This window comes from Pterocles gutturalis, unplaced genomic scaffold, assembly GCF_000699245.1.
Source record: "Pterocles gutturalis isolate BGI_N339 unplaced genomic scaffold, ASM69924v1 scaffold14575, whole genome shotgun sequence".
In the NCBI taxonomy this organism is placed as follows: Eukaryota; Metazoa; Chordata; class Aves; order Pterocliformes; family Pteroclidae; genus Pterocles; species Pterocles gutturalis.
Window position 1 is genome coordinate 1 of NW_010138447.1, and position 11,412 is coordinate 11,412.

Sequence of the window (11,412 nt, forward strand, 5' to 3'; positions counted from 1 at the left end):
CAGACCGCCCTCGTCCCTTTCCCTTAGGCTGCTGCTCTGTGTCACCACAGGCAGGGCCTTGGCATGGCCCTGAGGCCCTGGGCTTGAAGGCTCTCCTGAAAGGGGGGAGCCATGCCTCAGTGGGCCTTGCATGGAGACACTGTCACAGTTCTACTTACAGGATGAAGTAAAAGACTGCTAAAGGGCATAAAGCACTGACAGTGCTTCCTCTTGCAGGAATGGTTTTCCCTGTTGTGCCTTGGACAACACTTAGCAGCGTCATGCTGCCATTGCCGGTTGAGATGCTGGCTGTGTCCGAGGCTGGACCTCTGGTTTCGTATTGTACTAGAAGTGAAGGCAAAAAAGAGGCGGATTACTCTGAAATGGCACGCTAGGTGCAAAAAGCCATGCCAGTTCTTGGTCTTCCCTTGGCACAGGTTTATGGTGCAAATGGTTTGAACAATGACAGTTAGGGCCTACCCGGGTAGCACAAGTACCTGCTTTCCCCAGGACAGGTGTGACAGGCCGAGGGTGTCATCGGAAATTGTTGATGTGTTGGTACAATGGAAGGGATGAGGTTCGTCTTCAAAATTTTGAATCAGTTTGCAGTAATGAAGCTGTAATTAGTTATTCATTAGTGTAGTACTCTATCTGTGGATACTTATAATATTTTAAATAAAATTATCTCGTTCAAATCCGTTCTTTTAGAAGACCTTGATTCAGTGCCATCTAGTGGTTTTCACAGGGTGATCCAGACAAAGTTACGTCAAACCCAAATTCAATTGCTAAAGAAAGTACTTTAAAGTATTTTGATTTAGAGGATGAAGAAGCACACTGTTTAGGTTTCATTTTGCAAAATTTAACCTAGAGCTATAAAACACAGGTATTAAAACAGTGCACATATTTTAAATTAAAATTGAGCTGAGCAGTTCCATCGAAGCTGGTAGGGGCTCGTTGCCAGTGGCAAAGCAATCTTTCCAGTCAGGAATGAAAATTATATTCAGCACAGACGTTTTCTGGAAATGAGTATTCCAAGAACAAATAGATCTTTACTGTCATACAGACTGGAATGATAATAAAATCTAAGACACAATCCTGAGCTTGTGAAGCTGCAGGGAGGGACTGACACCAGCTAACTGGCTGGTCAACAGACCATCAGATGAAATTGCTGAAGATATAAATATAGACTTCTAGTAACCTTTGGCTGTTATACAAAGAACATCCAGCCTCGTTAATGACATCTTTCATACTTCAAGAATTTTCTCTTGGCAGGGCTATTACGATAGTTGTCCAAAGATTGTTTTGTGGTCATTTATAAACTGACAGCTTAGGAGACATTTATATTAGCTCTCAAGTAGGTGTTGGCTTTTGGTGAGGAGCACAAGAAGCTTAACGTAAACTGTACTTACTTATAAAATTTGGAATAAGATAGATGTTTGGAAGTAAGATAATCATAGCCTTAAACATTGTAAGAGCAATACAATTTAAGTCTTAAACTGCTTTAGCTGATTTTGGCAATTTTTTACATTCATAACCCAAATAAATGTAGTGAGCTCTTGTCCACACAGTATGGATTTCCATAGTGTGCAGATTTGCCTGCAGCAAGTCATTGGGGCACTGTCCTGGAAGAGCAGGAGATCCAAATTTAGTCTCAAACCAATGGAAGTGAGAACACGTTTGCATGCAGCAGGGTTAGTGCATGGTAAATCTGATCTACACACTTCAGTGTAGCTATGAGGACAAACTGTCTCAAATGCCCTCACACTTTCCACAGATAACAGGATGCGTGACGGCAGCTACTGCGGCACAGCTTCTTAACATGCCGCCACCATCTGCGTTCTTCCTCTTCAGTAAAGACAGCGCAGTGAGCCAGCTCAGGCAGCTGATTCGTCTGGAAACTCGTCATTTTTGGGGGTCAAGACAACTTTCCTCTCAATCGCATCCTTGAAATGATATAAATTAATGGCTGCACAAGGACTGCTGCTGCAAGCTGCATGCTGTGTGGATGGTGCGAAGAGCTTGAGTGTTACACGGCTCAGATCAGTCTAAGCTGTCAAGAAATGACATTTTAAACCCTGACAAAATGTCTCAAAGTAAGTATTAAAAGGAGGTATTAGCATGATGATTTTGTATCTGTGTCTGACTCTTCGGTATGGTAAAAGGCAATCTTGGTTCATTAGAGCTGATGGTTGGTGTAGAGATACCACCTACTAGAAGTACAGAAATCTTAGTTTTCGTATAATAGTGTTTTGCTATTTATTAAAGGGGAACCAGCAATTCAGTAGCTAATACTTAATTAGGTAAAGAGTTAACGCTTTTCTTAAGACACTTTGTTGTGTTAAATCAGGGAGGCAGTAACTAGTGATTAAGTACAGAGAGGTTACTCCTCTTAGGGCTTTCCATGGGGCTGGAGCCTGTAGCTGTTACACAGAGTAGTGAGAGTGAAGAGGAGTCTTCACTGTGCGAAAAATGACAGGACCAGATCCAGGTGTGCTAGAAATTCAATACCCCTTCCTGCCGAAGGAGATTCCACAGAACAGTTCGTCTTGCACTGGGGGGACCATCTGTGGCAGAGCCTATCACTAATCACTGATTAGAGCCCATTTTGGGGGGATTTTTTGTGGTTTTTTTGGTTTTTTAATTGTAAGCACCACTGGTTGAAATGTGTTAAGTGCTGTAGCTGTGTGTAACTTTAGCTTATTCTTTAATTTTAATATTCTTAGTAGAAACATATGAGTGTCAGCGGGCAGCCCATATTTAGCTATGTAAAATAATACTTTCTGTGAAAACAGGACGGTGAGCTTTAAAAATGGCTATGAAGTCATAACTGACTTTAATATTTGGTGCCGTTTGCTGGAGATGCAGTCTGTTACATTATATTCATGCTTTGACATGGTTTTGTTCATTTTTGTGGAATTTTTTTTTTTAAACTAAAGCAGCATCTCATAGTGACAGCACAAATTAGAGTACTGATTCTAAACCTGTTGCTAATGTGAATGTTAATTTTTACATTTATATGTATTGAAGCTGTTAATGTGTACATCTCATTCACAAAACAAACTTTAAAAAAGGTACATCCCAGAAATCGTATTTACTTAGTAAGACTCCACATTGGCTGATGGAGTCCTGCCCTTCAGTATTTTGTGCCTTTTTTCCACCTCTTCTTTCATTGTGGATATAAATAGTAAAACCCTAATTATTCTTGCCAGTTCTTTGCTAAATAACACTCAATATTTCTGTAAATTAGACATTATTCCCATATGCTTTTATAGAATTACACTTGTATTTCCTAGGGGTGAAAAAACTGTTTTTTGGAACACCGAGAAAAGATTGCAGAGGAAACAACCCTTTACCCATAAATCCAGTTACGGTAATGTGGAGCATATTATATATAATTATATTGGGGGAATAGATGGAATGAATAATATCAGATTGTTTAGGTAAAAATAAATGTTGACCAATATATTGTTCCAATGCAACGTCATGAAGATTTGAAAGTACAGAATTATAAAAGCATAAAGTACACAGCATAGTTAAATTATGGCTTGAAATATTGCCAGTCTTTAACCGAAATATGTGCAGCATACAGCAAAAACAGCAGTTTTGTAACAGGATATAGCAATAGATAGACCATCCAGTTAGAGGAGTAGTTACACAAGCAAAAAATGTCTGCATGCAAAGAGAGGAAAATGGTGAATTAGGAAACTGTGGCTTTTGAAAGGCTGCTGTGAGATGTAGCCAAGGATTTTGCAGTAGGAAATTTGGTCTCCAACAGAGACAAATTGTCAAGTTCAGAAATGTGGCAGATTTGTTTTCCAAAGGCTGTAGTGAGATAGAATAAAGAATGATGTAAGGAACTGTGATGTTCGTTGATTTTTCTTTTGTTTAGAATTTCCTGTAGTAAGATCCAGGAAGATAAAAGTGGGCTCATAAGTGTGTAGGCTTTTTTTTTTTTACTTATTTCAGTCTCACCCTGCAACTCCATTAAGAAAAAAGAGAAGGGGAAAATACCAGTGCAAATATGTTTGTTAAATTTGTACATAGCTCAGTACAAGGGAATGTGTTACATTAAGACAAAGAGAGTAAAATAAGGTCTCTGGAGTTTGCTTTGGCATAAATTGTGTTTCTGTGCTGTTATATTTCCATTTATTTCAGTGGTCCTATCCTAGTGTGCAATTGGTACAATAAAAGGGAGAATCGATTTGAAAATTAGTGCTTATAGCCTTGCAGTTTGTAACATGAAAAGTGTAGTAAAATAAGGCCAGGTCTCATGGGATTAAAATTGACTGTCATTAAACTGGGTTAAGATGATGACAGAGGTTGTATTCCAATGCCCTTGACATTTATAGTTCAGTTTTATTATTCTGATTAGGGCAGTCAACAGAGAAGGCTTGCAAAGAAATTTTCTCATCTTGTAACGAACTCAAGTAATGGTGCATGGATGGATGGATTTCCAGCCATGTGTTAAGGGGCTCTGTGCAGCCAGAGGCGTGCTCTATTTTCAAGAGTTAGTTAAAATCAAAGCTTCTGTGACTGACAGCACTATTTTGTTTAATCCATATGTTGCAACCTCTCTTGTATATTTCAATGCACAAATTGTTTTTTAGATTACTTACTTTAAGCCATGGAAAATCTACTGAGTTTTCTATCACCAACTCCCACAGAATTAAATTTTGCTTCAGGGTACACAAAATTAATAAGTGTCATTCAATATTTTTGTAATATGGGGTAGGAAGACTTGCCTCCTTATTTCCTGATGGGAAGACAGTCCCTGCCAGCAATGCCGCTGAGCTTTTTAGGGATGGACAGGCTGCCCATGATTGATAGGCTGTCCCTGACTTGCCTCTGCATGCAGAGTCGTAAAATCAGTGGATTTGAGATTAGAAGGCCTATCTCATAAGGACAGTCTATCCTAATGTTAAAAAGGGATACTGCTTGTATAACTTGAAGAATAGAAAATCAGTACAACAGAAAAATCCAGCTCTCCCAGCATGCTTGAGAATGCGCAGACCACTTGGGTGTGACCACGTACACTACAGCAGGAGCAGCTCTGTGGAGGTGAATGGGTAGTGTGACGCCCCGCACCATACAATTCTGGCGGCTTTACTTCAAACTCACTCTAGTCCGGTTCGTGGACTGGATGCACAGTTTCTTCTGAGAGAAATCCAGGTTGTGCACTCAAGACCACTCTGGGAGACAGAGCAAAGGAAGGGAGGAGGGGACATTTGAGCAGTTTGCTTTGAAAGTGCACTGTAACTCCAAACTAGAGCTCCAATACAGATCCAGCCCAATTTCTTGATGTTAAATCACTATAACAATAAAGAACTCTGTACTGTTGAGATGTTTTACACATAGATCGCAAAGAATTTACAAGTGTGGTTAAAGATTATTATAGCTTTTAAAGAGAGGTGATCACTTGCTGGTTGCCTTGTCTGCTTTAGGAATGGAGAAGGGCATCTCTTTACGCAGCGGTCAGCTCTTACCTAGAGTTTCAAAGTAAGTCACTGACAGAGCAAAGGCTAGTGTGAATCTAGCCCATAATGCTTTTTCTTTTTTTTACTACACTGTACTACAAACATTGGTTTTCTTTCATTTTAGCATACTTTCTGATGTCTTTAGCAATTTTAACATTCAGGACAAGAAAAGAAATTATTAAAAAATCTGCCTGGTTGATCGTGTTGTGAAGATAGGTGGGTTTTCTTGCTTGCTGTAGATGCAAGTATGTGACAGAGGGAGCTCTCAGTCACAAGTCAAAGAACAAGTCACCAAGAACAAAACAATCCTCGCAGATGATTCTCACACCACCTCTGCTGACTCCTGTCCTGCCCAGTCCAGGAATTCCAGCTGGGGATCCATGTTCGTGCTTGGGGACATGATCAATCCCTTTGAGCTTACGCTGGAAAGTTCAGGTGTTGCAGATTCTTCTACACAGTTCGGTTTCTTTATTGTGTGTTTTAAAAAATTATGAACTCCTGATAAAAACTCTTTCACAGGCAGGGCAAGGACTGGCACCTCTTTCCAGGATCCCAGTAGTAGTGACTTAATTGCAAAGGCTCAGCTTCTGTCCTTCTTCATCCCAGATGGACTAAACACTTTCCTCTTCTTTCGTGATACTATAATCTGTGAGCAGTGTAACACTGATTTCTGAGCCATGCGTGCTGCCCGTGACTGACAGGGCTCTGGTAGGCGTATTACTCTGGGTAGCACTGGGAGGCTTTGTAAGAAATTTTGCCTTGCAGCACGAGACTTGCTTTTTAAAATGTTGCCGAAAACTTTTACTCAGCCAATAAAGAGCAAAAGGATTGACGCAGGAATTGCTGAAGGCCAAGGCCCGGGAAAAAATAGTAGCTATCAGATGAAAGGTAGAAGCATCTACAGAAGCATGGTATGTAAAAGAGCGGTATAGGTAGAGGATGTGGTTAGGCAACCAGCAAAAGGCAAACAAAGCAACAAGCACCAGCACTGTTTTTGCAACTCTCTTGCGGGATTCAATCTACAAGAAAATAATGCAAATCTGGTGTTAATAGCAATTAATAACATGTGCATGTAGTTGGTGCTGATTTTCAAAGGGGTCTAAAAGTCTAAACGCATTAGTAACCAAAAAAGCAAAATGGAAAAAAACCCCCAAGAAACCAACAGAAAAATAAATCTATTTCATAATTTTTTAAACAAAATATTTCCAGTGCACGTTATCTTTCCGTTCTAAATCACGTGGCAGTCTCATCTAGACTAGGATTTTAAAGTACAGTAGTTAATGTGTCAGCTCACATGGATGAGGTCTCAGTGTTTACAATTCAACGTTTTAACTCCTGAGTTTAGTCGGGTCATAAGAAAGCCCAGCAAACCCCATCCCTCTTTACGAAAGCGGGCATGCTGGCAGTTAAGTTAGTGAGTCATGAGCATGTGCTTAAGTGCGTAGCTGAATTTGGATTGCTAATATGGGCTGAGTTTATGGAGCTTTGTGTTCTATTATCAGGTAAAGGTTTTGCACTCAAGAACTCAGACTTGATCAGCATGATAGATTTTGGAAAATTGGACACTTTAGAGCTGGATCGCAGCTTACCTGTTTACGGGCATGACCATGTTCTTCTGCTGGCATGTTGGATGTACTTCTATATAAAGTTCTGGCAATAAGAAAATAGTACACAGAAATGACAGCTAAGGGGACAATATAGAACACTAAGAAGCAAATCAGGGAGTGAGCTTCCTGCAGGATCTTCTCAGATACAGGATAAGGGGCACATGCCTCAAAAGTTGTATTTTTCTCAGGATTGCTGAAAGAATACAAATCTGAAAAAACAGCCTCTGGGATAGCAAGTATCATGGAGATGATCCAAACACAGCCAGCTTTACAGCAGGTCTTCAGGAGCGCATCTGAAGTCTGCAGTTCCAAGGGCTTGACGATGGCTCTGTACCTAAAACCAACCAACAGTACTGTGAGAATGAATACAGTGGTGATGCAAGCACTGACAATGCAAACTTACTGGGGATAAAGCCATCCCTGTTCTTGCTAAACTGAGGGTGGTAGAATTGTCTTGAAAATAAAACAGATACTAGCTCTTCATAATTAAGATGGAAATGTGAAAGTTAATTTTAAGCATGTATTTTAATGAATTGGCTGGCAGGACTTGTCATTAAAGCCTTCCTAAGTAAAGATGACTGCTACTGTTTGATTAGGATCAGTAAGTGGAATCATCTCTCCTATCTTTGTGATGCTGCCTGGAAATGTAAATGAGAGAATTCATATGCAAAACTGGTGAAGGTATGAAACAAGTTAACTATTTTATAAATACATAAAACCAAGCATGTGCACCCCTCCTTTCTTCCACGTTCTTAAGATCCCAGCTGAATGCAGTGGTCTGACACAAAATCATGCTCCAGTATTCATTCATGTTTATAAAACAGGAGCTGACACTGCTGTTGGTTCATGGCTGTGATTCTGCAGCATGTGGACTGAGTCAGAAGTATGAGAAAGATCTGGATAAATGTAAAGATGTGTGAAAATCTAAAACGACATGGAAAGAGACCAACTGCCACAAAGGTGGATGAAGCACGGGAGACAATATATACTGCTCCCAAAGTATCAGCGACTCTTGATGATGCAGAAAGAAGAGACCCCCCTGGTGTACACAAGACTGGCATGAAAGGAAAGGCAGTAAAAAAGGATCCAGAGGGTAAGACAGTTTAGTTGTACCATTTTGCACAAGCTGAGGATCTGATCTTTTTCTCCTCTAGGCAAACTTAAATAGGAAACTGCAAGCTGGACTGCTGTTTATCAAATAAATCCCATTTTTATTGACTTCAAGCTCTTCTAGCATGCTGGAACATGATAGTCTGTCATTGCGCACATAACTGATGTTCTGAGCTTTCTCAGTAAGCTTCCCATATAGTTACCCTGTGAAGATGTGGCATGGAGTATTCACATAATAGCTCCCATGAAGAATCAAATACAGAATCAAGTGTCTAAATGATGGATTCTGAATTGACTTCATACAGGACCAAGACCTTGGAGCTGTGATACAGAGGATGGTTCAGTGAAAACATCAGCTTAATATTCAGCAGTAGTAAAAAAAGGAGCAAACAACACCAAACCCTAAAGAAACACCAAAAAAAAGCAAAATTTTAGGAATTATTAGGAAAATAGTGGAGAGCAAAAGAGACTATGTGCAATTATCTGTATTTATGATTCATGCAACTCTTAAACATCTGCTGCTCTGCACACCTGAACTCAAAAAACCACCTACTGAGGATGGAATATAACATGAACAGCCTGGAGAGGTGCATGGGGATCACTGTCTCTTCTGGCACAAAAGCCAGGGACATCAAATGGAGCCACGTGCCAAGAAAAAGAGAGTTGTTTATGCCACAGGCAGTGAACATCATTGCTAAACAAGTTCAAGAAGAGACTGGACAAGGATCTAGAAGATAAATCCATTGAGGTTGTTAAATACACAGAAACCACATCTGCTCAGGAGGTCGTCTGAAGGCTTAGGGTGTAAGTGTAGTGTTGGATAGTGGTCCTTATTTTTCTTATGTGTCTTTTCTTGTCCTTATACTACCATTTCTGGAGGCTGTTGACCTCCGTGGACCCTTGATCTGACCCAGTGTGGCCATTCCTGTGTTGGGTGATTTTTTTTTTTATTTTTTTTTTTGGAATACAGTAACAGTAGCATTGCTTGATATTTAAAGTCTGGACACGTGAACTACGTGGTATTACATACAATCATGATTGCTGGCATGAGAGATGAGATTTATTTCTTAATAATAAAATTAATTTTAGCTTTTTCCACTCCTTGACGTGCTCATGCTAATTGGACTGAAATCTCATCTAAGTTTTATTCATTCAGAAATGAGGTGCACAGAAAACTGTTCAGCAACTTCTGACAACAGTGAGACGGGAGCACTGATCCCTACTAACATTGTAACCTGAGGTTAATTTCCTCTGGGCTGAAACATCTCTGGAAAAGATGTAAGAACTGTAAGAGGAAATAGTAAAATTGTGCCATATTATCTCACACTAAGCACTTATCATTAAACTGAAAATTACTATAGTATTGCAGTAACCATCAAATCATGAGAGTCATTAATTTCTCCCCTGGTCTGTTCTGTATTTACTTTTGTCTTTTTACCCCCCATGTCAATCTGTTATGTTCTAGGATTTTAGAGCCTCACTGAGTGCATAGGACAGAGGATTTCCACTCAGTCATTTTCAGTTTTATTTTTTATCTTCACCAACTGCTTTAGTGCACCACTAGATAGCACCAGTATACTGTCTTTTCTCTGCCTTAAGCAATTTCTCTTTTCTGTGCAATTGAGAAAAAACCCTGCACTGTAGTTCAAGCTAATAAAAGGTCAGAAGACTTAAGGGGTCTTTCTCCCTCCACTCCATTAAAGAGAACTGCTTCAATTTTTCTAACATACATTTTAAAATTAAATGGGACAGTGGTTGGGTTTTTTTTTTTTAGTCTATTACAATGTGCCATTCAATATTTTGCAAAATTATAATTTCTGCCCCTTTATTCATTTCTACCTTCACACCTGTGGTATCTCCTGGTAAATCAATTGCATCAGACCCACCTGTCAGCACTGAGAACAGTCAGGGTAAACACTGATACTCCAACTGAGGTTAACTGGATAAAAGACAGCAGCTTGCACCCAATTCTTCCAAAGAGCCAGGTATCCACAATATAACGTGTTGCATCTACAGGCACACAAGTTAATAAAAGCAGTAGGTCTCCAAATGCCAGACTGGTGATGAAGATGTTTGGAACCGTCTGCATTGATTTAATCTTGAAAAAGACTTTGATGAGTATAGCATTTCCAAGGAGACCCACTGAAATGATCACGGCATATGTAACGTAAATTGTGCATAGTATTTCTAATCCCGGAAAGGAGTCTTCGGTCCATTTTTCAGTTGTGGTTTCATTATCAAGGATTGATTTCAGTTCTGTACCATTTGTAGATGCACACAAAGTCTGATTAGCTGAATGGAAGTATACTTGAGACATTTCTTTAACTATTTCTTCTCCCCAGGCTGGACTTAAATTGATCAAAAAATGGTTTAATATTTAGCTTGCAGCATATCAGCAAGGTCAATAGAAAAATACAAATTTGTGTCTGAAATTAAGATTCCCGGTGCACATTAACTACTTTCATCCCCTTCTGGGTCTGAAAACGTGCCTAGGAGAAATGCACACAGATCTTCTTCTGAACTGTGTAGGAGGTGGAGAATTTTTTTATTGGCTTTTCAGTTAGTGGAGCAGAGAGGGAGGAGAAAAAAGAGAAAAGGGGTTTCTTTAGAGATACTAGCTGAAAAGATGGTTTGGGTTTGTTTTGTTTTTTCCTGGAGGTATCTGGCAAGTAAATAATGAATTGCAATTACTGTAGCATTAGGGTTTGCGTATTACCTAGCAAATGTCTATTAATATTTTTCAAAATATTCTAAAAAGGAAATAAAATGAAAACCTGAAATTATTTTCTCAATAGTACAGGATAGAATATACTAATTTAACGTAAAACTCTACAGTATACTTTAATGGCAGATAAAATATCTCAGAATACAGATTGTATTTGCTGAAAGAGCCATAGAGACAGCGTGTGCTTGTCTGTGCTCTGATTAGTCTTTCTATCACAGAAATGCAGTCACCTTCCTAGAGGCAATGTAAGACAGAAATTTATGTCCATAATCTTGCAAACACTTGTATGAAAGCTGAGGTTTGTCCCTTGGAGCCGTCCCATTGCCATCAAAACCACAATTTATGCTGAACAGGTTTGAACAGGTTTATTGATAGTTGCAGTACAGAAACCTGTTATCTTGCAGTTATCCATGTATTTGTTGGCTTTGGATGGTACAAGTGATGATTCAAATCTTCTGGGAGCAAAATAACGTCTTGTGATGCTATGTCAATCAAACATATCAGTTCTATGGGTTTT

The 11,412-nt window shown here is 39.4% G+C and overlaps 1 protein-coding gene across 1 annotated transcript; it reads right to left on the reverse strand.

The window, feature by feature from the left end:
- Positions 1-6,064: 6,064 nt before the first annotated feature.
- BRS3 (bombesin-like receptor 3) lies at positions 6,065-10,487 on the reverse strand. The gene is made up of 3 exons (XM_010083018.1): positions 10,057-10,487; positions 7,043-7,394; positions 6,065-6,472 (listed from the first exon to the last, which is right to left on the reverse strand). The coding sequence occupies exons 1-3, from the start codon at positions 10,485-10,487 to the stop codon at positions 6,065-6,067; spliced, it is 1,191 nt and encodes a 396-aa protein (XP_010081320.1).
- Between the last annotated feature and the right edge of the window lie 925 nt (positions 10,488-11,412).

Coding starts and splice junctions, on each gene's coding strand:
- BRS3 (XM_010083018.1), bottom strand. CDS start 10,487: ATGTCTCAAGTATACTTCCATTCAGCTAATCAGACTTTGTGTGCATCT. Junction 7,395..10,056: donor ACTGTTCTCAGTGCTGACAG/GTGGGTCTGATG, acceptor GGTTGGTTTTAG/GTACAGAGCCATCGTCAAGC. Junction 6,473..7,042: donor ATGGTCATGCCCGTAAACAG/GTAAGCTGCGAT, acceptor ATTTTCTTGTAG/ATTGAATCCCGCAAGAGAGT.